Here is a 25,520-nt window from a genome sequence, read left to right on the forward strand (position 1 = left end):
AGTTGCCTGGCATACGCAGCTGGGAAGGGCAGGGACTGCAGCAGGAGTAGGTCCTGGATGGCTCCCGGGAAGGATTTGGGTCTGGCAACCTTTTAAAAATCTGCTGGCAGAAAGCGGGTGCCCTGGGGCCTTGCTTTGCAGGAGGGTTAGGCTGGGGGGGCTCTGGGCTGCCCAAAGCTCTGCCCTCACCTGCTGCCTGCGTGCTGCTGCCTCTGGGCTGGGTGCCGGGCAGGGAAAACAGGGGACTGCAGGCAATGCCCCTGCCCCTGCCCGGCCACGGGCCCCGAGGTTCGCCCGGCACGGCCGAGAGCGCGGAGACGAGCATCCCGGCCCGGTACGGCCAGCGCCTGCTGCGCCCAGCCTGGGCTGGTTTCGGGGCGACAACCGGCTGCAAAACCCAGCGGGGACCCCCCCCCCCCCACTGGCGGGAGGCTGCCGGGAGCGCGGCACGGGAGCTCCGGGGGGGGAAGGGGGAGGGGGGGGGGGCTGGCCGGGCGGCGACTACAAGCCCCATCAGGCCGCTGAGGAGGAGGAGGAGAGTGGGAGGAAGGCGGGGGAGGAGCCGGGGGGAGGTGGCGGGGCGGTGCGGGAGCGGCTCAGTCCGGCGGCGGCGGGCGCACGGTGGGGACGCGGCGGTGCGGGCAGAGGCCAAGGGACAGCGGCGGCTCGTCGGGGCGGCCGCGCCTCCGGGAGCGCCTCCCGCCGCCACCTCGGGGCCGGCCCCGCCATGGGGCGGCCGCTGTGAGCGCGGCGGCGGCGGGGCTGCGCCTCTCGCCCCGGCCGGGGCTCCCCTCCATTGTTCCCGGGAGCGGCGGGCACCGCGCCTCCGCCGCCCGCGGGGCTCCGGTGAGTACTGCCGCCGTGCGCCGAGCCGGGGCTGCGGGGGACCGGGACCGGGACCGCGGCGGGGAGCGGGACGGCGGGGCATCGCTTTGTGCTCCGCTCGGCGGGGGCCCCATCCGAGATCTGGGGGCCACCCCCGTCCCGTGGGGACCCCCCCGCCCCCCTCCACCGGTGCGCCCGTCGCCCGTGGCGGGGCGGCTCGACGGCGGCCCCGGGGCGCCGGGGAGGGGGGGGGGCTCCGGTTTGGTGGCGCTGGGGGTTTGGGGATACCGGGGGCCGTCCGGGGTGCGTGTGTCGTGGTCCCCCGTTTGCAGCCCCCGGGGGTGGCAGGCGGAGGGGGCTCCGGTTTGCAGGCGCTCGGCGGGCGGCAGTTTTGAAACGCGGCGGGTCCGAGCCCGTCCTTCGGGCCGAGCCGAGGCTGGGAACGTCCCCGCAGCCCCGGTCCCGGGAGCGGCTGGGGCCCGAGACCCCCTCCGGGCTGCGGGGGACCCCGGCTGGGGGGGCTGGGGGTTGTTTTCCGAGTTGCTGCCTGGCTCCTATTCCCGAAAAGTTGCTAAGCGGGAGCCTCGCGGCTTCCAGAAAAAAAAAAAAAAAAAAAAAAAAAGATGGAAAAGGAGTTGGGTTTGGGTTTGTTTAAGTTTTCGGATCCTGGGGCATTGCGGTGGTCGCTGAGGACGGAGGTGCTCGGAATAACGCGGTCCTAGAGTTGGTGTTTCCCTTTGTGTTTGCAAGCTGCCCGTGGGGAGGTGGGGGACTCCGAGACCCTCCTTTATCCAAACTCTTTGTGGGTCTCTGGGAATCGCTCTCGTTTGTACATGGCGAACGCCGAGGGAGCGCGGCGTGGCGGCCAGCTACGCGTGCGATATTCAGTTATCTGCTGGGCGATGCGCGCAGCCCTCGGCACGGGGGTGGGTTTCGAGCGATGGTTTTGGTTGCGGTGTTTGTGATATTTTGCTGTGATTTTTTTTTTTTTTTTGGCCGTGAGCCGCGGTCGCAGCCAGCTGGCCTTGTGCGAGGAAGGAGCAGAGCGTGTCCATGTTCAGGTTACACCGAGGAGCGTCGAAGCTGCCTCCCGATTCCCTTCTCTGCCCGGATTGTTGAGTTACCGCCCCGTGTCTTGAGTGTCACGGCTGGCTGGTGCAGCTTCTTACCCATCAATGTTTAAACCTTAACAGTGCGGTTTGCCCAACTGCTTGCTTTAATAAAACAGACGGGCTCGGAGGCTGCTGGTCTGCCGGGGTCCCAGCCAGAGTGAAACTGGGATTTGTGTTTGGGCGGGGGCGGTGATTTGCTCTGACTGGAGATCTCTGGGTGCCGACCAGCTGGATGCGAGTGTGCGTGCAGAGGAGTCGGGGTGCAGGGGGGCGGCCGCCCTGCCCAGCCCTGGGGATGCTGCAGGAGCGTGGACCCCGCGACCGCTTTGGCTAGCAGCCATTTTCCCCACACAGGAGCACTTCCTCCCTTAATCTCCGCGGTGGCTGGCATGCACTGTTGCCTTTTCCTTGTGTTGCTCGGAAAGGATTAAAGTAACTAGTCTCTGCCCTGGTGGGGTGAAGGCAGGAGCAGCACCGCTGCAAAAGCAGCCCGCCTGCGCATCCGTCAGCTCCGGGCTTTGCTGCGTGCGAGGTGCCTGCCATGGGAGTGCTGGGAAGGAGCCCGGGACACTTTCAGGTGTGAACTGGAGCTCCCTGTTTGTTTATTTATCTGCCAAAAAATGTAAACGGAACTAGGAGCTGTATTGCCTCCAGCCCCAGCTGGTTTCCCGTGATGCTCTGGCCCCCCCAAGCCCTGGCTGCTGGAAGGGGCCACTCGACTGGGGCTGGGTCGCAGATGCTCATCCCATCCCAGGAATTCAGCTTTCTGCCCCATTGGGGACCTTCTGCTTCTGGGCACGAAGGCAAAAGCGAACCGTTGGGGATACGTTTGCTGGAGGAGCGTGTGTCCTTCCCTTCCCAGCAGCTTTCCTTGGAGGAGCTGGATGCAGCAAAACCGCCATCCGGCTCCTTCCCAGGCTGGATAACAGGCCTCTGCCTCTTCCAGGGGATGGCAGGCTGTGGTTGTGTCCCAGTGTCCCTGTCCTGGACCAGTCCTTCCCAGAGCAGTCAGTGGTACCAGCCCAGGGGAGATTTTCGGGTGCCGATGGATGCTCTGTACATCTGAAGAATCAAGCCCTCGGGTAGGGATCCCTGAATTTGAGGATGTTTCTAAAACTGACTTGGGTTTAGAGACCTGTGGGTGAGGCTCTCCCGCCCCACACGCCAGGCTCCCTCGCCGCCGGATGCCCACAGCGTGCGGTGAACTTGGTGCTTAGGGATACGTAGCCCGGTAGCTGTAAGGCCTCGTGGCAGGCTGCAGCACGTATGGCTGGGAAGGGTTAAGGCAGTATGTGTGCTGCACAGTTGGATATTTATTTTTCCAAGCATGCGTCTGCTTTAAGCATTATAGTTTTTCCCTATAGTTACATTTGCAGTTGTGTTTGCTTTTTATTTCAGCAAATACTTGGTTCCTGACCTGAGCCGCAGGCTGGGGCAAGGAGTGCTGGGTGACGGAAAGGCTTTTCTGTGTGTCACCCACGAATTTTGCCTTTGGCGTGCCCTTCTTCCCCAAGGGCGCCTGGAGGGCTGCTTGTGTTGAGCCTTAGAGGAAAAATTGAGTTTCTTTTCTGTATTTTGGAGCTGGGGTGCATCCATGTCCGGTGAGGTCTCCTGCTGGCAGTCACCACCTCTCCGCCCCGAGGGACGTGTGGCCCCGAGCTGGGTGCTGCCCCCCGCCACGGGCTCCTGAAGCCTTGCAGACCTGGGAGCCGAGCTCAGACTCTTCTCCCTGTTGAATTTGGCCTTGCCCTGTTGTTTTTCTGCCTGCTGCGTTACATGCTGGTTGCTGGCGCCGAGGCACCCCGGTGCTCGGCTGCCTCCGGGACGCTCTGACGTGGTGGATGCTGCACGGGCCGGCTCTGCTCCAACGGGGAGGCGGTGGCCGCGTGAGCGGAGGCGAAGCTGCCCCCGTTCAGAGCCACCCCAACCCCACCGAGCCGACTGGCGGCAGCTGCTCCCCCGTCACTGTGTGAGCGCACGGAGCCTACTCCCGGGGGATCGGATGGGGGCTTCCCTGCGGGACAGCACAGCATCGCGGGAACCCCCAGGCTCAGCCTGGGCACCCTGCTCTGGCACCGGCTCCTGCTTTTGGCACCTTGGATGCATTCCTGGGCATGAGCTGCGGGATGGGAAGGGGCTTCCCCGCTACACTCAGCTCAGAAATGTTTGGCACAGACTGCCGTCCGAGTGTGCAAGGTCCCGTCTTGTGCCGCATCCCTGGGACAGCTCAGCCTGGTGACTCACGGGCGTGGGAGAGGCGAGAGGCGAAAGTGCAGCCCTCGGGGTCCCCGAGGACAGCAGGGCAGGCAGGTTGCACGAGGCTGCTTCTCATGAACGCTCGGGCATACGAAGGCGGCGTGAGAGCATCTTCCTCGACGCACGGGTGTGCGGGGAGCGTGTGCCCCTGGGAGGGGGCACAGGGGGGTCCGTCACCGCTCTGAAATAACTCCGTGGGTGTAATGGCCAGTTGTAATTGCAGCCTCGCAGGCAGGTCTCCGAGGGGCAGTTAGCCCTGGCTCCTCTCTCACTGCTTCCATTTTTAGTTGTTTGAATCCACCCCGGAGCAGTAAATTGCAGTGTGCCGGGGAGCGGGGACGGTGCCCGGCGGGAGCCAGAGACCCACCCTGCTCGAGCTGTCGTCCTCCCGGGCAAATGGTTTCCTGTTGGGATTTATATAAAAGCTGTATAAACACAGAGAAGAGCCATGCCGTTGTTTGCACAGGTAGGAGCACTCTCCCCGCTTCCTCGCCTCCGTGCCGAACGGGCACAGAGGAGCCCCGGGGGGGGGGGCAGGGGCAAGTTTCGGGGCTCCCTTTTTCCCTGGGAGGGAGGGATGGGTCTGCACTGCCCCTTCCCTTCAGCATCCGTTCCTCTGAACGCCCGGATTTCTTAGGGTGCTGCTGAGCCTGTCCGGGGGAGGCAGCAGGATGCTTGGTTTGACCCCCGTGTGCAGGATGCGTCCCTGCCCTGCACCTGTCTGCCTCCTAGCAAAGCCATAGCTGCTGCCACCTCCCTTTCTGCCCGGGGAGCCGAGCATCGGTCGTGCGTTCCCTCTGGATCTTGGCACGCGTCCTTCCCTCCCTCCCTCTCTCTCCCAGAGCGGGGCAGCTCTTTGCTGCCGAGTGAGCTGTACGCCATGGAAATATGTTGCTGTCGAGCCCCTGAATCAGCTGGAAGGCGCCCGCTCCGAGGTGTATCTGGAGAAGGGCTTTGCTGTGCGCCCAGCCAGCACTGACTCATTTTTCAGGAACTGCTGCTTCTGGAGGCGCTGCGCTCCCCTCCCTCCATCCCTCCCTCCATCCCTCCCTCCCCTCGGCGCAGGGCCGGCTCGGGAGGCCCACGCAGACGCTCCGCATTAGGGCATGTTCCGGGGAGCATGTGCTGTCGATAAACAAAACCACTTAGAGACAGAAAATAATTTCCAGAAATACCAAAGACTCTTTTTTTTTTTTTTTTTCCCCCCATGAAGAATTCCACCTCCCCTTTCCAAACCCTGATAAATTGTTAACGTTCAATAACTATTTTAAAGCACGCTGCCTGGCACCTGGGAGCGCTGGCGCTTGGAGATAATGCCGGTGTTTGCTTGGTGCCGCTTTTCGCCGCCTGTGTCAATACTTTGGGTCCCAAATGCTCCTGCGCCGGCCAGAGCAATCGGGGAGGGAGAAGGCGGCCGGAGCCCTCAGACCTGCACCCTGCTGGGTTTCCTTGGGCTGCAGAGGCTGTTCGGGGGGGGTCTGCGCTCCCCGGCAGTGCCCAGTGTTAAACAGGAGCCCTTTGGGGCCAGTGGTGGCAGGTGCTCAGCCCATCCCCGGGGAAAACCCGGCACTTCGGGCACGGGGAGCGAAGGGTCTCGCTCCCTGGCTGGAACAGGAGAGGCCGGAGCTCCGACGGACCGAGTGCGTGGGGAGGATGAGTAGCGGCTTATTACTCACTACAATTATTACTCACTGTTTTTAACAGCGCATACTTTAGACAGACGCCTTGTGGTAAAAGGAGGCGCTGGTTCACACGGCAGGTTGGGAACAGCTTGGTACGGGAGTTCGGGGAGCGCGAGTCGGTTGGGAGAGGAACCGGGTGAGCTCAGGATACTCGGCAAGGGCTACGGGGCATGGAGGTACGGCTGCACCCCCGGGAGCTGCTCCGGCCGCCGGAGGATTTTAGGGATGGTATCATCCTGTCCACGCCCTGGTCCTTGCACTTTTCCCAGAGCATCCGCCGCCAGCAGCACCCTGGCCGGACCAGCACGGCCGTGCTCGGGTTGTGCAATTAACTGGGCAGGGATCTCGCCGGCCAGATCTTCGGCAAAGCCCAGCGGGACGATTAACGACAGCCAGTGTCAGGACCTCGATCCCAGGCTTCTGCGGAGTCGCAGATGTGTCGCGGGGGTGGAGTGCGGGGGGTTTTGCTCACATCCACGCTGCTGAGAATGGTTGGCCAGGGGCGGCTGGGCTCGGGCTTTGGCTCCAGCGTCCCCCTCAAACGTGTTTTTGGCAGAGCTCCACGCTCCCGGCATGGCGGGAAGGAGGGATGGTCGGAGGGATGAAAAGCCACGGAGGGCACGTCCCTGGGGCACCCTGAGCTGGGATCAGGCTCCGCTGGGTCTCCCTGTGCCAGAACCCGGCTCTGACGCCTCCCCGCACGGAGCGATCCCCTGGCACGGGGAGGGGACGGGGACCTGAGGGGACGGGCAGCTGGAGAGCCCGGCGTGAGAGCTGGCAGGGACGAGAGCAAATTGCAGTGTTGGCCATGGAAGCCGGGGGATTTCTCCCCGAACGGCCGCTCCGAAAACAGCTGTTGGTGGAAAGAGATCCGCCGCACGTGGGAGCTGGGCCGAGGCGCCGGCTAACCCCTTCGGCTCCGGGAAGGCGTTTCCATAGGGGATGGATGGATGCGTGCATGCCCTATAGATCCTATAGGGGATGGAGGGAGCTGGGGTTTGCAGCAGGCTCTGCTTTGCTGGGGGTGCACGGTGACACGGACAATGTCAGATTTTGGTCTGGATATGTAGGATTTGCCGCAGCCAAGTGTTGGGTCAGCTGCAGCAGAGCAGGGTCCTGAGCTGGGTCCTGGGCTTTGTCCTGGCACCGCCTGGGGTGTTTGGGGCAAAAGATGTTGTGGAAATAAGGGAGAGAGGCAGGAGAGCATTTGCCTGCAGGTGTGCTCACACAGGGAAACGTCTCTCCTGCCCCACAGAACTTGTCAAGATTGTGAGATTATTTTTCATCTGAGCAAAGTTAAAGAAAACTCAGAAATTTCTGGGAGCTGCCACGTTGTGATGACCCAGCTTGGGCCAAGGGGGTTTTTGTTTGAAAAGTTTTGTGGCATTTTGATTTGTATGGGAGTTCCTCTTTCCAGCAGAAACTAAGCGCAGGAAGAGGAAAGCAGGAGAGCAGAAATCTCCCTGTCTTTAACCGGCATTTGAAAATTTCTCCTACCATTCTGGGAAACCTCACTGCACTCGATTCTGCTTCGCCAGCAGTTTTACTCTCAATACATCAGCGCTTTTACGCAGGAAAACATAACCCTGCCAGTCAGCGCTGGGTCGCTTCAGGCTGCAGAGGGGACCGCAGGGACCTGCCACCGCGGGTCCGGGGACATCTCGCTGTCCAGGCTGGATGCTCGAGGAGCATCGCCGGCCACGGCGAGCGCATCCCGCCCGCGGAGCCGTGCTGTGCACAAAGGGGGTGGATGGTGGGACGTAGGGGTGCATCTCACCCTGCCCTGACTCTGCTTTCCTCGTTCGCAGCTCGGAGGGACTGACAGCCCGGCGGAGACCCCCCCCGCGCCCGCCCGGGGCCAGCCCGGGGTCCCCATGGAGTGGGAGTTGCGGAGCCCAGTCGCCGAGCAGTAGCCGCAGCAGTGGGATGTTTACCTGGCGGTGCCTCATCCTTTGGGCTGTGCTGGTCACAGCCGCGCTCTCAGCTGCCAGGCCGGCACCCACCCTGCCCGACCAAGGTAAGACGAGCAAACCACCGCGGCCAAACCACCGCGCCTGTGCCGGGGAGCGCCCAGCTCCCTCGTCCTTTGCGTTTCTCTTCCGGCGATAAGATAGCTGGCCTCCCTCGCAGAAGAGGCAGAGGATGGCAGGAGGTCCAGCCGCGGGGCTGCAGCGGGGGCACGGGCACGCGGGCACGTCCCCTGGCAGCGGCACGGCGCCACGGAGCTGTCGGCTGGCGCCGGTGGGGACGTGGCGCGTGTTGTCTGCTGACGGCAATTCGCATGGGCACGAAAAGCACGTGCGTGGTTCCGGCATCATCCACAAACGTTTTAAACCAGGAGGGATATTGTGGCAAAACCCGATGTTGTTGGTTTGGAGAAGGATACAAAGCTCCAGGGACGGTGTCCCCGGCAGGGGCGGTCGTTGCGTGTGGTGGCACTTGCTTCCCCGTGACGACCTGCAGCCTGAGCCGTCTGTGAAGCCTCCTCCCACCCCTGCCTGACTCTGGGGGGGATCCTGGGCTCAGCAGGTGGGCACGAGGGTTTGGGAGCAGGGTACCGGTGCAGGCTTTGCCAGCCGGCAGCGCCTGGGATGAACGCACCGCGCAGAGACCTTCGGGGTGCTCCGGCGTTGCTCCCGGCTGGGGAATGCCCACGGGGCTGGCTCGGGCAGTTCCTGCAGCCCTGATCTCTGCCAGGCATCGCTGGGGCTGGAGATAAAGCCCCAGGCGAGGGCATCCCATCTGCTTTTCCTCACTGCTTTCCCCTAGAAGTCTTGCAAGGGCTTGTGGCCCCCCAACGAGCGGGCTGGAGGTTTGCTCCTGCCGCAGCCCTGCGAGGTCCGGAGCTCGGTGGCACCCCGAGGTGCAGTGGATGGGCTGAGTGGGTCACCTGGCCCTGGGGACAGCTGGCCCCAACAGAAAGCACCGCTCCAGCATTTCAAAGCCTTGGCCTTCCCCTCGGTGAGGCAGAGAATAAACAGACCAGGCACCGCCATGCAGGACTTCTGGCTTACTGCCGTTTGGTTTTAATTACCCAAGAATGTCTGGTCTGTGGGGTACTGCTTTTCTTTTAAGGCTCACTCTCCCTTCCCTCTTCCTCCCACCAAAACCCCAAGAGGCCGATTGCTGGTGCTGCCAGCATGGGCACGGTGCTGTGCGGTACCCGGTGAGCAGCAGCGCTCCCCCCGTGCCCGCGGTCCCTTCGCAGCTCAGGGCTTGGGGCGGGAGCTGGCCCCGGCGAGCAAACCGCGCTGCGGCTGGGGTCCCTGCATCCCTGCCGCGGTGGGGGATGGCCGGGACATCCCGGCTGGAAGTATGCTGTGATGCTGTGGCCGGCGGGCCGGGGTCGGTGCCTCCGATCTGAGCAGCAGGTGCCCTGGGTGATGGATACACCCCATGAGATAGCTGGAGCTGTGCTGGGGGTCCCTGGGGAGCTGCAGGCTCCAGAGAGGAGCCTGGGCAGAGCATCGCTCACAGGAATCATCTCCGAGATTTTTCCGTTGGCATGCTCACACCCTGCTTTTGTCAATAATGCGGTTGGCAGCGGTAAACATGTTTTTCTCGGGAGATTGCTCTTCCTGGAAGAGGTTTCCTGGTGGCGTTTGGGTTAAGGATGGTTCTCTGTGCCACAGGGAGAGCGGCGCTGCAGACCGGCCCCGGCTACATGGTAGGAAAGCGATCTGGGTGTTCAGGCCCGGGGCTAATTTGAGCAAAGGTGGGTTTTGGGGTGCTCCAGGAGCCCCGCAGCCCCTGGAGGGTTTGGGGAGCAGCATCAGGCAGCGGTGGCGGAGGAGGAGTGGTTGGAGAGGAGGGAGCTGGTTCCTCGCCAGCCTCATGCCAGGGCTAACAATAACCTCTGGAAACGTTTCCCAACACGGTTCTCACCAGGGCGGCCCAATTAGTGCCACAGCAGGAGCCCGGCTGGGGCAGAGTCCGTCCCTTGGCTCCGGGGCTGGCTGGTGGGAACAAAATGTTCCCGGCAGGACGTGTGGGATGGGAAGAGCCGGTCCTGAGCCAGGACCCGCAGCCAGGGCCGTGCCGCCGGCACCTTGCAGGTCACCTGCCAGGATGGGCTTCGGACCCTGCCCCGGGGAAGATTTTGGGGTCCCACGGGGTGTGCGTGGGGGCTCAGCTCCCGTGCCATGGGGCATCGTGTCCCCGGGGTTGGGCTCGCCGTCCTTCCCCCACATCGCATCACATCGCCGCTGGCTCACCAGCATCGCCCGTGCCGGCCGGGGGGCAGCGGGGTCGCGCTCGGGTCCCCTCCGCAGCGGAGGCAGCAGCTTTCCCGTACTTTGTTCTGGATGTTTATGGGGTTTCAGTTTACTCCCGGTTCTGAGGCGGCTAAGCTCCCTTCTCAGGGAGCGAGTAATCCCCTGCGCCCGGCCAGCGGCCCCTGCCTTGCTGCAGAGGAGGATTTTTAATGGCTGGCCCGCCTCTCGTGGCGTGGGGAAGGAGCTTGGGAACTCTGCCTTTGTCAGGGGCTTGCTCCTGTTACTCAAAAATCTGCAGCAAATAAAATATTAATGGGCACTTACTGCATTTTATAGTTACCTAAATTTGGAGGTGGTAAAAAAACCCCCTAGTTAAGGGGAAAAGCCAAGAAATTTCCATGAGCAACCTCCATCACCCTCCCTCACAAAGCCGGTCTTTGTCTTCAGGTTAAATAGAAACCTGCAGAAAATTGCTGAGGGGATTTTTTTTTTTTTTCCCTCTCTCCTTGTCTGCTATTGTCCTTGCTGCTGTTCAGGCATTTCCACCACTCGGGGTCTGCCTCATCCCTGCCTGGGGGGTGCTGGGGGTGCAGAGCGGCCGAGCAGGTTTTCATGGGGAGCCAGGCGCTGCCGTGTCCTGGGGGGGGGGGTCCTGCCTTGGGGTACGCTGAGCCCCAACAGCCGCCCCAGTGCAGCAGATGCTTTCCTGGGGGACGCATCAGCCCTCCGGAGCAGGGGGGGTTGGCAGAGGCGCCCGCGGCTGCAGCCCCCTCCCTGTGCGGCCGAGTCCCCGTTGGGGTGGAGGGCTGCCCCATTTCCCGGGGCCGCCGGCTGCCCAGCTGGCCACAGGCTTAACCTCCCCCCCCCCCGCCCCGGCCCCATCTGTGGGGCCAGCGGGGGCCCTGGCTCCCGGGGCTTTGTTGTGCCCGGCTCGTCTGGGGGGGGTCTTGCTCCAGACCCACCAGGAGCCAAGAGTTCGGGGCTGGAAGCGTGTTCAGCCTGGGCAGCTCTGGGGACCTGTGTGAGCGTGGGGCTGTGCTGCTGCCGCCGCCTCCTCCTCTTCCCCAAAACTCACTCAGCACTGGCAGGAGCGTTGCACGTGACCCTGGGGGCTGCAATCTGCCCCCCCTCTCCCAGCAGCAAAGATGTTTGGGGCTCTTTGGCACAGCTGTAGCCTGGGACATGCTGTCGCCAGCCGCAGCATCCCCAGCGAGGGTCCTTGGCTTGTCCCCGCCGCTCCCCAGGTGCGCTGCTGGCCCTCGGCTGTGTCCCCCACTCCCTGTTTCCCTGCTGTCCAGCCCCCCCCCCCTCTTGTTTTTTGCAGCTCTGTCTCCCCACCCTTTGCCCCAGGGGATCGGGTTTGGAGTAGCCAGCTTCTCACTGGAGCCCTACAAGCAGCTCCGAGATCCCCTGCCAAGCCGTGAAGCCTCCTGCGCTTTTGCTGTTGATGGCAGCAGCCCAGGATCCTTACCGGAGCTGGGGGGGGTTGGGGGGCCCAGGAACCCCCACCTGCACCTCCAGGCCCTCCTCTCCCCCAGACCCCCATTGCTGCAGCCGCTCTGTCCCCAGCTCTCCCGGGCCCGTGTCCTCTGGGGCATCGCACCGTGGGCCTTCCCCTCCCAGCCTGTCGAGCAGGCATTGTTCCCCGCCTCCCGCCTTTCCACTTGGATGCTGTCACTCCGGCCCTTAATTGAGGAGGAAAAAAAAAAAAGAAATATGAGTCTTTGGGAAAAGCAGCAGCAGCAGCAGCGCTCTGCCAGAGCCTGGGCTGCAGAGCTGCCCCACGGCGAGCGGAGCCACGCGAAGGGGGTGCAGGGGGTGCCCCTGTGTCTGGGGGCTGGCTAGCTGTCGAGCCCCCGTGTGCAACAGCCCGGGGCTGAGCAACGGAAACTCTGCCTGCGCCGGCAGCGAGCCAGGGCCCGGGCAAAGCCGTCGGATGTTGCAAAGAGCCACAGGCACATGTGCGGATTGGGGTGTTTGCTTGTGCCCCCCCGGGACTGGCAGGACCCCCGGCTGTCCCGTGCCTGGGGGGAGCTGATGGTGTCTGTGCCCTGAGCTGCTGCCCCCGGGGGCTCCGGCTCTGAGCGTGGCCGAGGGTGTCCCGGGGCGGGGGGGAAAGGGGTGGATTTATTCTGACAGCTTTGCAAACTACCAACACGCTTGTTAATTAAGTGCTGCTTCATTTGACGTGCAAGCTAGGAAGAGCGGGAGTGCCCGGGGCAGTACATAAATCCCCTTTTCCCTGCCGAGGAAGCATCCAGGGACCGGAGGGTGGGGAGAAGCTGCTGCCTCCTGGGGCGGCTTGGTCAGGAACCCCCCAAGAAGGAGCCAGTGGTGCTTTGAGCGCACACACCCCCACACACCCCCCAGGAAGAGCCCTGGGTGCCTTGTACCCCCGATGCTTGCCTGCCGGCACCTCCCTGCTGCAGCCCAGCCTCGGGAAAAGGGGGAGCCAGGGATGCGCATCGCCCCGGGAGCAGCCGGGGTGCAGGGATGCTGCTGGGGCATCGTCCCCCCCATCCCGGGCTGCGGGGGTGCGGCAGGGAGAAGAGCTTTTTAAATAAGAAAGAAGCCAATCCCCGCGTCCCGGTAAGCGCTTCCTGTTGGGATTAGTGGGGCTGCCAGGCATGTGTGTGCTTTTTCTTCAGGAAATACCTTCGGAAAGCCCCGCTGGGGTCTCCAGGGCAACCGGCGGCCATGGCCCCGCGCCCCCCGCCCGCATTGTCCCCGCGCCGCTTTGTTGGCCGCTTTATTGCCATCGCCGGCACAGCCCGGGCTGCGCGCCCGGCTCCTCCGCTGTGGGCATGCGGAGAACTGGGGGTGAAGGTTAATCCGTGCTGCTCCTCTCGCCAGGGCTGCTGCCCCACGTCCCGTCCCCGGACAGCCCCAGGGGGGGCCGGTGACAGTTATATGCACTTGGTGACGCTCTCCATCTGGCCGGCGTTCGCCAGGCTCGGCTCCGCTTTCGGTTCCATTTCAAAGCTGGAATAAAGTAATAAAACCACCGCAGGCTGCTCTGGCCGTTGGAGCGTGCATCTACTTTTCGGGCTCGTTTGAAAGCAGAGGAGCAATCCGCCGGGGCTGGAGCTGCCCCTCGCCTCACCCAGGGCATCGGGGCTCCCCGTGGGCTGTGAGCACCCCTGTCCCCGCTGCACCGGGACGGCACGGGGCTCTGCCTTGCAGGATCCAGACCGGGAAGCTGGTACTACCTCCCCGGCCTGAAGAGTGTAAGTTAAAAAGGGAACAGCAGATAGTTTAGACGTGCCAGATCTAACATGCGTTTTGTTGCTTTCTCTAGGCAGGCGAGCAGCAGGCGCTGCTGGGGTTCGGTTTGGTCTCCTCCTCGCCATCGCCCTGGTTTGCTGTAAGCACGCCTGCAGCCACGCAGCTCCCGGCCGGTGCTGCTGCAGCCTGGCTGGGGACAGGAATCCCACCCACCCCAGGGATCACCCAGCGCCGACCGACCTTTGTGCGATGCTGGGAGCACCCAGAGCCTCGCCGTGCAGCGCTAGGGCAGGCAAGGGCCCGGGGAGGAGAGCCAAGCGTTTGTCTGGCTGATTAAACTTTTGCTAACGTGGCCTGCTCGGGGCTTGCTCGCACCCCGATGGGAGCAGCCGACCGGGCTCTGCAGAGAAGCTGCACCTGGTGCCTTGGTTTAGGTTACAGAAAAGCAGAACCTATGAAAGAGACGTTTCAGGCTGACGGAGTCCGGCGATCAAACGGGCTCACCCTAATTAACATACGTGGAGGGCACACCGGTAACACTGCTCACACCGTCGGCTGCTCCCATGTGTGAGGCAGCCCGGGACCGCACTGCCCCGGGTGCACCCGCTGCAATCCCTGGTTTTACAGACAGGCTGCATTTCCGAGGGGACTTCTGTGCATCAGCTGCCGTGCGAGCCGGGCTGCCCCGGTGCCGGCAGGGACGTTCCGGTGGCCGCGGTGCTGTCTCCCTGCCAGGGCCGCCCCACAGCAGCATCGTCCAAGCCCGCTCCCGCCCGGAGGGTGAGCTAACCTGGACATGCTCATTAGCCTGTGAATTCGTTTTCAGGCCGTTCCCACCATGCTGCGTTTTCCGCCTTCTCCCTGAGTGCCAGAGATGTGCTTTGGGTTACCAAAGGGCAGGATCCTGCCTTGCCCTCTGCCTCCCCTCTCCCGTCCATCACGCTCGACGCCTCCGCGCGTCCCCGTCATGCTGTTAATGCAAAGCAGCCTCTGACTCGGAGGGGCTGGGGGAGGGGGCTGCTGCCTTTGAAAAGCGATCTGGCCACACGCCGGCGGACCCCCGGCCCCCCCCCGCCCCGGCCCGGGCTCCTCGGCGCGGCACAGCCTGCGGTTTGATGGCCCGAAGGAGCGGTGGCACAGGGTGCACAGGGACCCGTGCGATGCTGTGCCCGTGGGAAGGGACCCGCCTGAGCCGGGGGCGCTGCCTCCCCGAGCCCCGGCGTCGGATTGGGGTGGCTCAAAGTTTTCCATCCATCCAAATCCCTTCTCTACCCCCAGGCTGCCTCCTCCCCAGTCTGCAGGTCCAGCTGAGAGGTGTTTGTGGGGCGCGGGGCTGGCAGGAGCTTCCCCGCACCAGCACGGGCAGGTTTTCCTGCAGACCTTTCTGGGCGAGCTGGTGGGCAGGAGACCGTGGCAGTCCCGAGGGCAGGCTCGGTGAGGAGGTGACCTGTCCGAGCTCTTGGACCACAGCGATGTTTTGTTGGCTAGAACTGATCCTGGCCCAGCATCGGTTCAATTGCAGCACGGTGGGACCACGCAGGTCCAGCAGCACCCACCGCACCTCGGCACCGCAGCCGTGGGACGCCGGACTCCGGACCTGGGTGGGCTTGGACAGGCGATGGGGACATCAGGGAATGTTTGGGGGCAGTGGGGGTCCTTGGCAGCTCCGGTCACCTTCTGCAGGTTGTTCTGTTTGATAAGGAATATTGGCAGTGCGTGGGGAGGGGCAGACTGAGCACAGGGGGGTGGTGGAGGGAGCGAGATAAGGGCAGATACGGCTGCGGCTCCGCGTGTCGTGTTGGTTTGGGCTTTCGTGGCTGTTTATCGCTCGCTGACCTTGCTCTGTTTGAGGAGGGAGTCAGGACGGGCGGGAGGATGTTGTGTGACTGAGTCCCGTGATGTTCAGACAGACGGCGACGGGACATCACGGCTGCATTGTGTGCGTTGGAAGACGCCTGTGACTAATCACTTGAAACACAAATCAGAGCTACTAGAAGTGCTCGTCCTGTGAGGCTGCGAGAGAAAACCAGGGGAAAACAGGATTGCAAAAGCAAGACCCTTCCCCGCCACCTAAGGGACTCCCACCAGTCTTCACCTTCCGCGTTAAAATGCTTTGTAACCTCTTACTGATGGATCTGGAGCCCTGGCTTTTGGTCTTCTAGCTTCTGAGGAAAGTGAATTCTTCCCCAGCACGCTGCTTTCCTTCAAGTGCTAAGCAAAAGGAGAAACACTCGAGCTGCCCGTAGGTGTTTGCCCTGTGAAGCCTCTCATCAGTATGAGGAAAAGCGGCCAGAAAGTGGAGTGCAGATCACGATGCAGTAAATGAGAGTTTCTGAAGAGCTGAGCTTTCGTTTTTGGCAGCACGGAGCTGCTGGTGGGTCCTGGGAGGAGCGGTGCCTTGCTGCCGGCCCCAGCCCTGCGCTGCTTGCTGCCAGCCTGCGCTCCCGGCCTGCGCTGGCTCGGCTGGGGGATGTTTGACCAGGAGGGTTTAGCGCAGGCAGAGACCCTGTGCCGGCTTTTGGCAGCTCGTGGGCGCGGGACGAGCGGCTCCACGGCTGCGGAGGAAGGGGGAGAAGAGGTTGGGCTTGTGTGGCTCGGTGGGCACCAAGAGGTGAGGGTGCTAACGTGGGTTAGCTCTGCAGTGAGACAGCCCCTCCGGCGCACGCTTGGATGCGGTGGGGGTTTGTAATTAGCCGCTCTTTTGCAAATTGCCGCGCTCCTCGCTGGGGGCTGCGTGGGTCCCAAGGGAGAGCTGTGCCTTTGCTCGTGCCCACCAAGCACCTCGGTCCTTGGAGGAACAGCCCTTGAGCTGCACATCAGCTGAAGTTTGAACATTTCCAGACAGTTTCTGCTGGGTTTGTGATTTTCCAGCCTCCGCTCTGGATCCCTCCGATAGAGAGCAGTTGCCCTGCGGAGACCTTCAGCCCGTGCCCCCACGGCACCACCGGTTCTTGCTCTCAGCCCGCTCGAAGCTGTCCTGCCACCGGCCCAGGGGCGCAGTGGAAATGCGGTGCTTTCTTCCAGGACGCTGCCGAGGAGCTCTGGCCCCCGAGAGCAGCGTCCGCAGCAGCACCGCGTGGTCCCTTCGTGCTGCGCTCAGGACCTGGAGCTGTGCACGCCAGTCCGTGCTGCACGTTCCTGAGATGATGCTCATGCTTCGTCCGCCCCGCGCCATCGCAGGGAGCCCCGGTGGCTGTGGAGCTGCAACAGCCTGAAGCCTGCCTCGGGCCACAGAATTTGAAGAGATGGTTTGAAACCCAGTGGTCTGTGCCAAGCCCAGGACCGGGAGAGCCACTCGGGCATCGCCACGGAGGGTGGAGGGCAGCGCTTGAGGACGGAGCCGTGTCTGCGCTGCCAGGGCCAGGAGAGACAAGATCACGTAGCAGCGGGATGGAGAGAAGGGATCTTTGTGCTGCTCACACAAACGGCACATCGGGAGCAGCTGCAGCTCTCCCTGCCCGGGGTCGCTGCGGATGGGAACGCCGCGGCCGGCACCTTGTTTTGCCGGAGCTCCCCTGGGCTGACCTTTCCCAGCGATGCCGCTCTCGCAGCCCCTCGCTCCGCTGCCCGCTGTCCTGCCGCAGCCCCCTCGTCCCCCTGGCCTCCCTGCCCCAAAGTGCTCTAACCGGGGCGAGGGTCGTGGTGGCATGGGGACCCTGGCCTGCTTCGCTGGCTGCCCGCTCGTGGTGGTGGGGATCCTGGGGCCCCTGCGCGGTGGCAGAGCCGAGCAGGGATTTGGGATGCTCCTGGGAGAGGCTGGATCCTGCTCGAGCAGCTGGCGCTGCCTGAGACGTCTCAAGTTGCCCATTTCTCCCCCATTTCTAAGCCCCTGCTTTGGCACACTCCCTCTGGGCCGAGCAGTGCTTGGTAAGAGACCGAGGGGGGTGCGAGGGCTTCCGAGCTCCTCAGCCACCGAGCGGGCCCTGCCATGGGGGTGAAGCGCTTGGTGCTGCTTGGGGTGCTCGCAGCCTCTGCCTCCGCTCCGCAGCCGCCGGCTCCTCTCCCCTGGGCTCGCCGGGGCAGCCGGTCCTTGGTGCCGCAGCAGGAGCGTCCCAGCAGCGCATGTTGCCTCATTAACACAGAGCCGTGGCAGCAGCAGCAGCAGCATGGTTTCCTTTGGTCTCTATTTCTTTTCTCCTCTTTTTTTTTTTTTTTTTTTCTTCTTCTCTCTCCTAACTCCTCTAGTTCTGCCCAAAGCAAAAATCGAAGTGGAGTCCTACTCGGCCCACCCCGGTGACCTCCTCCAGCTGCGCTGCCGGCTGAGGGATGACGTCCAGAGCATCAACTGGGTGCGCGACGGCATCCAGCTGGCCGAGAACAACCGGACACGCATTACCGGGGAGGAGGTAGAGGTCAGGGACGCGGTGCCCGAGGACTCGGGGCTCTATGCCTGCATGACCAACAGCCCCTCGGGAAGCGAGACCACCTACTTCTCCGTGAACGTCTCAGGTTCGTAGCGGCCCCGGGCGCACAGAAAAGGGGCAGCCCCGGGGCCGGGCTGCGGAGCGAGGAGCAGGCTGCCCACGCACGCCTTTGCATGCTCGCCGGCACGTGCACCGGCCACGCGCGGATCTGTCCGGCGGCGCGGTGAGTTCGGGGCAGACCTGCGTTTTGGGGGTGCCCGGAGGAGTTACCGGCACGGTGCAGTGACTTCTCGCCTGCAGCGGCGCGGGGAGAAGCAGCTGGAGGTTGTCGCCTGTTTGTCTGCATGGGGCTGGGGGGGGCTGGGGGCTGCCCGCAGGAGTGGGCACGCACCAGCGTGAGCCGAGGTCCGCGTTGGCGTTGACGGAGCGTGAGGCTGGAGAGGAACGGTCGCTCGAGGTCGGGAGGTGTCTGTGGAAGGCTTGGGGTGGTTCTGTGCCCGCAGGGTCTTGGCTGCTGCCCCAGAGGGGTTGGTGGCACCAGGCGCCGGGCGAGGAGCCGTGCTTGGACACAGCGTGGAGCTCCGGAATCACCTCTGGGGGCAAATTGCTCCGCGATCTCCACGGGTCGTGAGCACCGGGACGGCGGGCACTGTCAGCCCTGGCTGTGCCGGTGGGCACGCGCAGCCTTCACCCGGGATCCCCGCACCTCCCTGCCCGGCACAGTCCTGCGCCACCAGCCCACGATGCTCCGGTCCCCGGCTGGCCCCTCTCGGGAAGGGAAGGGTCCACATCCGGATGTTCAGCCAGGCCATCTCTTTTCTTGCAGATGCGCTCCCCTCCGCGGAGGATGATGATGACGAAGACGATTCCTCCTCGGAGGAGAAGGAGGCAGATAACACCAAGCCGAACCGTATGTGTGAGATGGGTTTGCTCCTCGTGCTGCCCTGGCCTTTGCGGGGTGGCGGTGGGAAGCTGGGCACGCTTGTAGGGGATGGAGAAAGGCAGGTGAGGGTGGGCAGGGGCTCCCGTTCCAGCCCAGGGCACCCGGCGGTGGTGGGGGGAGCGGGTCTGGGTGCACCCGCGTGAAGCAGCTTGGTCAGAGCAAGGGGAGGTGCCGGCACGGGTACGTTGGGGTACCTGCTGCTGCAGCCATGCGTGCTGAGCGTGCAGCTCGCAAAGCAGAGGCCCCTCTGTGCACGGGGCATTGCCCCTTTCACCCTGGCTGGGTGACACCCCGTGTCTGGGAGCTCCCCCGCTGCCAGAGCCAGGCTCCGCTGCCTGCACCTCTCCAGCTTCCCTGGGCATCCTCAGGGTTAAACCACGAGCAAAACGCCGGAGCTGCCTGCGGCTGACACCCTGGAGGGTTTGGCCAGGTGCCCCGTGCTGAGACCCCCGCTCTGCTCCCCAGAGGCCATCGCTCCGTACTGGACCTATCCCGAGAAGATGGAGAAGAAGCTCCACGCCGTCCCCGCCGCCAAAACGGTGAAATTCAAGTGTCCATCGAGTGGGACGCCCAACCCCACGCTGCGCTGGCTGAAGAACGGCAAGGAGTTCAAACCTGACCACCGCATCGGGGGGTACAAGGTACTGGAGCCGGGGTGGGGGGGCCGGGGCGGTGCAGGGCAGCACCCTGCGGAGGTGATGGGGAGGCAGCCCCTGGCCCTGCCTGCACCGCTGCTGCAGGCAGCTGCTCCGGGCTCGGTCTGCCCAGCTGCGGACTCTGTGGACCTCGAGGGACCGGAGCCGGAGGGCTCGCTCTGGGGCGGCGTGGGGAGGGGGAGGATCAGGAAGGGGCTCTGCAGCTTAAGAGGCACCGAGCCCCCTGTCCACGCAGCCCCCGGCGGGGGCAGATGGGCCCCTCTGACATTCCTGTTGCAAAATAGCCCCTACGGCAGTGACCTGCTTCTGGGTCATGTTTGCAGCAGCTCACCCTCTGGGGGAGGGGGTGGCGGGCGCAGCCAGCCTGCTTTTGCCGGCTTCGCCTAATCCCCCCGCCGAGGAGAGGGGGTCTTGGCATCCCCGGCAGGCGCAGGGGCTCCCGGGGGTGGCTGGAGAGCCCTGGGGCTGCAGGGGTGGCAGAGCCCCTCCGTTGCCCAGCAGTGGTCGGCAGGAGCTGTGCCAGCAGCCCAGGGGTCCCGGCTGGGCGGGGAGGATGCCCTGGCCCCTGCACGGGGGCCACGTTCGCTCCCTGAGCTGGGCAGGCGGGTGCTGCTTCCCCAGCACCCGCAGCAGGTCCAGGCTGCAGGTCCCCCCCGTCTCGGGCTCGGCTTTCCCCTTCTCGTGGCTCCGGTCTCGCAGCGGGGTTGCTGCTGCTGCAGAAGAGCCCCGGCAGTGGGACCGGCATGGCAGGACCCCCGAGCTCCATCCCTTCTTGAAGCAGAGGGTGAACCCCTCTTCTCTAGCTTCCAGGGCTGCTATCGCGCTGCCAGCAGCTCCAGCCCAGGGACCCCCCCGCCGGGTGACCCTACAAGGGAGCACCGTCCCCTTTTCTCATCTCTCTGTTTTCTGGAGGGGGGCTGCAGCCTGCCCGGGGCTCGCACCCCTTGGTGGTTGTCTCCCCGGGTGGGACCCCTGCGCCAGCCCGGCTGGGTGCTGCGGGGCCACGGCTTTGGTCGCTCGCTCGCCACCGAGTCACGCGCCGCGTTGCGCGAATGGGATCCGGCCGTGGCCCCGGCGTGCCGCGGGCTCAGCCAGGTGCCAGGGATGCGGAGCAGGAATGAGGCCACGTCACGGCTCTCGGCTCCATGTAGCACGTCCTGGGGAGGGACGTGGGCTCACGGGTGGGGAGCAGAGGGGCTGCTGGCAACACCACAGCTCCCTGGACGGTGACGGCGCGGTGCCCTGGATAGCTAATGGGGCTGAAATGCGGCACTGGGGAAATAACCAGCTTCCAGCTGGGAGGGAGGAATGCAGCCGCCCCGGCAGGGAGCAGGGCTTGGGGAGGCCTCGCCAGGAGGAGCCGCAGCCAGAGCTGGCAGGGGCTGGGCGTAGGAAAGCCGTCCCCGTGGCCGGGAGGGACCTGGGGAGCACTCACAGCCCAGCTGAGCCACCGGGACCGTCCCAGAGGGAACGTGCCTGGTCAGCAGCACCCACGGAGGTGTGCCGGGTGTAAAACGCCCAGGCTGCACCCTGCCCACTGACCGGCACGGTGCCCTCTCGCTGGCGGGGCTGGCCATGGGGAGCAGTGTAGGTCCAAGCCCAGGGCCAGCCGGGGGAAGTGGCTCTTCCCGGGCTGCAGCGGCGGGGGAACAATGCCGGTCTGTTCCCTCTGCACGCTGGGGCCGCCGGAGAGGGGTGTCCCTGCACGCCGGGCGAGCCCATCACGCTCGGCTCACAACATCTGCTTCTCGGCGCAGTTGGCTCCGTGGCGAGGCTGTCCTGGGACAGCTGGGAGCAATTACGGTCCCTCTGTAGGAAAGGGGAAAGGTGACCTCAAAGGGAGATTTATGTCCTGCCTGTACGGCGGGGCCAGGGGGCTGAGCCAGCTCTGACGTGAACGGGAGCGAGGGCTCATGGGCTCCAGCCCACCGGCACTTCGCACGTAACAGGCTCTGTCGTCATTCCCGTACCCCCAGGTCCGCTACGCGACCTGGAGCATCATCATGGACTCGGTGGTGCCATCGGATAAGGGTAACTACACGTGCATCGTGGAGAACAAATACGGGAGCATCAACCACACCTACCAGCTGGATGTTGTGGGTGAGGAGCGCGGGGCTGGCGGGGGGGCTTACCCCGGGTCCCCGTCCACCCCAGCCTTACCCGAGCAGAGACGGGTGCTGCACCCTGCAAAGGAGGGGAAGGGGAGCGCTCGTGGGGTCAGGGCACGCTCACCGTCCCCGTGGCCGCCCACCCCGGCACGCACCTCTGCGGCGCAGCGGGTCCGCAAGCAGGAGGGGTGGAAGGTTCACCTCAACCCGTTCTGGGGATTTTTAATTGTGGTGGAAATAATTTCGTAGACCAGACAGAAACTTTTTCTAATCGCCTTATTAGCCGTAATTCCCAGCTGGGAAGGCTGGTCTGAGCAGTTCCACATGTGGAGCTGCTCTAAATGCCAGTAAATGAACCATTAAAAATGTGATTTAATTTGATTACACTGAGCAAACTGAAGGGAACAGTCAGCGAGGTGAACAAAGGGGTTTGTTAATGCTGACTCACCACAGTGGCAGCCGCTTTGTTAACGGCCGGGGCCCTCGTTAGGTTTGTTTGACCTCTGACCCCCCCCCCCATAGGTACCGACGTCCCCGTCCCCGCACCGGGATTTCACCTGTCCCCAGCCCCAGCCCCTCCTGGCTGCTGTCACCCCTCTGCGGGGGGGCCCTGGGCAAGGGGACACTGCGGTTCTGCTGGGTGCCTCGGTGCCCACCCCAGCCAGGGGTCCTCATGCGTGGCGGGGGGGGGGGTGGTGCTGGAGGGTGCACCCCTGCGTGGGGCGGGCGGCTGAGCACCCTGAGCCCCGTCGTAAGGTGCCCTGTCTCCCCGGGTCGTGCAGAGCGGTCCCCGCACCGGCCCATCCTGCAGGCAGGGCTGCCTGCCAACAAGACAGTGGCCTTGGGCAGCAACGTGGAGTTTGTCTGCAAGGTCTACAGCGACCCCCAGCCCCACATCCAGTGGCTGAAGCACATCGAGGTGAACGGCAGCAAGATCGGCCCCGACAACCTGCCCTACGTGCAGATCCTGAAGGTAAAGCCGCACGCCGGGCTGCCCCAGCCCACGTCCCCGCAGGCTCACCCATCCCGTGGGGCAGGAGCGGGGCACGGCAGCCATGCGGGATGGCAGCCGCGCTGCTTGGGGGGCAAGAGGAGCTGCCTGGGGCTGGGGACCAGCAGCCGAGTGGCCTCGGGGCAGCTGGAGCCCCAAAGCCGTCACCAGCCTGGGGTGCCCCAGAGGAGCACGGGGCGAGAGGTGGGCAGGGAGGGCCATACAGGCACACATCCTCGGCCGCATACAGGCAGCGCAATCCCTTTGAAGCCCTGAGTGCACACGCCACGGGCTGGGTGGGCTCGTCTGGGGAGCGAGCAGGGTGCTGGAGGTGGGGAGCTGAGCCCCTGAGCCATCCCGGTGGAGCAGCTCGCCCTGCGCACCCGGAGTCCCGCTCGCAGCGAGCAAACCGGCTGCTGTGCAAACCCCTGGGACACACGGCCGTCCCCAGCCGTGCCTCCGGGCGGGTGCAGGGGGAGCAGGATGACAGCCCCATGACTGCCTGCCCCTGCCACCCGTGACCCCCCCCCCCCATCCCATGCACAGCCCCAGCCCTCCCGCCCGGCAGCGGGTACCGGGGGGAGCAGCCCCCACGCCGGCAGAGCCGGTGCCGATGCTCCGGGCGCTGCCATTTCTTGACCGCGTCGATGTGACTCCATGTTGTTGGTCTGTTCCAGCACTCGGGGATTAATAGCTCTGATGCGGAGGTGCTGACCCTGTATAATGTGACAGAGGCGGAGAGCGGGGAGTATGTTTGTAAGGTTTCCAATTATATTGGCGAGGCCAACCAGTCTGCGTGGCTCACTGTCACCAGACCTCTGGCAAAAGGTAATCGGAAGAACGCCCGGCGGGGTGTTTCCTTGGACCGTCAGTCCCCGGCGGTGGAAAACAAAACTCTGGGCTCTTTTGTTTCTGCTGTGTTTCTGGTGCGACAAGCCATGGAAAAATACTCAGCGGGGCCGGCTAGGTTTTGTGCTCTGTGTGTGTCCGTGTCCCGATGTTTCTCCTGTGTGCTTCCCACCCCGTCACGCAGACACCGGGAGCCGGGTGGGTCCGGCACCACCGAGCCCGGGTCCCTGCGTGTGCTGCCATCGGGCCAGCCCGCACCCTTGCACCCAGCCCGGGCACCCCGTCTGCGTGTGGCTGGGGACGTGGTGCTGCATCCCCCCCGTCTGTGCTGCCCTCCCGTCTCCGTCTTCCCACCTCCATCCTCGTGCCTCCCTGTGTCGTGCCAGTCAGCCGGCCGGCTCTGCCTGAGGTTTATTTCTCCATGTAGCCCATTGCCAGCATGCTCAGATGGGCAGGACACTCAGTTTGGTGAAGGGTTTTTAACCAGCATCTCCTTAGGTCCGTCTGGATGAGTGGTCATCCTGAGGGTCTCTCTAGCAGGTCTGCAGTGGTCTCTGTCTGCTCCCCGGGGGTCTGGCAAATGAGACTGGGCTCTCCCTCCTCTCTGGCAACCTTCCCAGAAGATCTCATGTCGTTTGCTTCTCCGTTTTTTGCTTCCATTTTTCCTTCTAGACGGCTGGCGTTAACACAACAGACAAAGAAATGGAAGTCCTTCACTTAAGGAATGTCTCATTTGAGGATGCTGGGGAGTATACATGTTTGGCGGGTAATTCTATTGGGATCTCCCATCACTCTGCATGGTTGACAGTTCTCGAAGGTATATACTCCTCTTCCTCTCCCTTTCCTCCCTCCTTTCCAATGTATGCATTGCGGTCCGGGAGAGAGCGTTTCCCGGCCCCTGCCCAGCCGGCGCAGGTTCACGTTCAGCGGCAGAGCTGCAGGGCTGCTCTCTGCAGCCAGAGCGAGACGGGGCACGCGTCTCCCGCTGTGTGCCCTCCCTCCACCCCCCCGATTGGGGTCTGCCCCACCGCTCTCTCCCTGGCCCAGGCGATGCATACCTGGGGGAACTTAACCAGGGGCTGCTCTGCTGGAGCAGGATGGTCCTGAGCCCCGGGGCAAGGCCAGCGCTGCCCGCTCAGGGGGCACGGAGCGCCCCGGTGGCAGCGGGGTTCGGGGGGTGCTGGCAGTGCTGCCCGCTTGCGGGGAGCTGGCCTTGCCCTGCGGCACAGGACCCGTGCCAGGGCTGTGTGTCGCTTCTGCTGTGCTGCCGGGGACGGGGCTGCCCCGTCCCCATTGATGCTGCTCCTCGGGCATCAATGCTGCACGGACCAAAGCCTGATAACAGCAGCCGGGAAAGTTTTTGGGGTGCTGTGTGGTTGCTGCTTTCCAGCCAAAAACTTTTCCCGTTATCAGCCACTGCTTTGTCAGCCGGGTGTGCTCGGAGGTTGGACAGAAATCTTCGACTCCCTCTCACACCTCTCTCTCAGGCTCTGTTCTTTGAGGGGGGGGGGGGTGTCAGGTTGGGGGTGCTGTCGGGGGATGCCATGGCAGCTCCCACCCTGCCAGATTCACCGCAGTTTGCGGCCGCGCTGGACCGCGCCACATGGCTGCAGCTGCTCTGAGCCGTTCGCGGCACTGACGCTTCCTCTGCCGCCGGCGGCCGCCAAAGCGGGGTCTGCCCCACGGCACAGTGGGGGACAGGACCCTCCTTCCCTGGGGGTCCCACAGCAGATCGCTGTCACTGGAGATGCTCCTGGCTGCTCTGCCCCGAGCTCTCCCGGGGGTTGTTGGTAACGCCTGCACTCCCGCGGCCCCGGGCACTGCTGGGTGGCCCCTGGCCCCCTCCGTCCGTGCTCAGGGTAACCCCCAGGCCCCGAGGGACTGGCGGCTCCGAGTGTGGGCAGAGCATAGCGGCTGGGAAGGGGACCCATCCCCAGGGGTCCTGCGACGGCTCGTCCCTGCGGGAGGTGCAGGAGAGCAAACCCCGACAGGAGAGCTCTGCCGTCCCGGCACTGCTGTCCTGCACGGCCTGGGAGGGACACGGGCACTGCCCCCCGCTCTACCCCCTCCCACCCCAGGCACGTGCCTGCAGATGCAGCAGAGGCATTGCCCGGCTGCGGGGGCGAGGAGCCCGGGGGTGCGCGCACGCCTTCCCCACCAGGGTGGGTGGGCAGCCCCCCCCCGGTCCCTGCTGCACGCTGCATCGAGACCTCCGGCGATGCCGAGTGTGTCCCCGCTGGGCATGGGGAGGAGCTGGGGGGTCCCCCCCGCACCACTCCGTTCCTCGGCCCCGGG

General features: G+C 64.3%; 1 protein-coding gene across 6 annotated transcripts in view; it reads left to right on the forward strand.

The window, feature by feature from the left end:
- Positions 1–586: 586 nt before the first annotated feature.
- Positions 587–25,520, forward strand: part of FGFR1 (fibroblast growth factor receptor 1) — a 30,630-nt gene continuing 5,696 nt past the window's right edge. For 2 of the 6 annotated variants that reach the window (XM_075736785.1, XM_075736786.1), the window contains exons 1-8: positions 588–846; positions 7,684–7,892; positions 17,500–17,763; positions 18,505–18,588; positions 19,087–19,262; positions 21,254–21,377; positions 22,168–22,358; positions 23,898–24,042. In XM_075736785.1, coding sequence (XP_075592900.1) covers positions 7,802–7,892; positions 17,500–17,763; positions 18,505–18,588; positions 19,087–19,262; positions 21,254–21,377; positions 22,168–22,358; positions 23,898–24,042 — 1,075 coding nt within the window. In that variant the 5' untranslated portion in view covers positions 588–846; positions 7,684–7,801. Of the gene's footprint in view, positions 847–7,683; positions 7,893–17,499; positions 17,764–18,504; positions 18,589–19,086; positions 19,263–21,253; positions 21,378–22,167; positions 22,359–23,053; positions 23,205–23,897; positions 24,043–25,520 lie in introns of all 6 variants that reach the window. The other 4 variants (XM_075736788.1, XM_075736789.1, XM_075736790.1 and 1 more) reach the window with 3 other exon arrangements.

Source organism: Balearica regulorum, chromosome 27 (genome assembly GCF_011004875.1).
Source record: "Balearica regulorum gibbericeps isolate bBalReg1 chromosome 27, bBalReg1.pri, whole genome shotgun sequence".
Lineage (NCBI taxonomy): Eukaryota > Metazoa > Chordata > Aves > Gruiformes > Gruidae > Balearica > Balearica regulorum.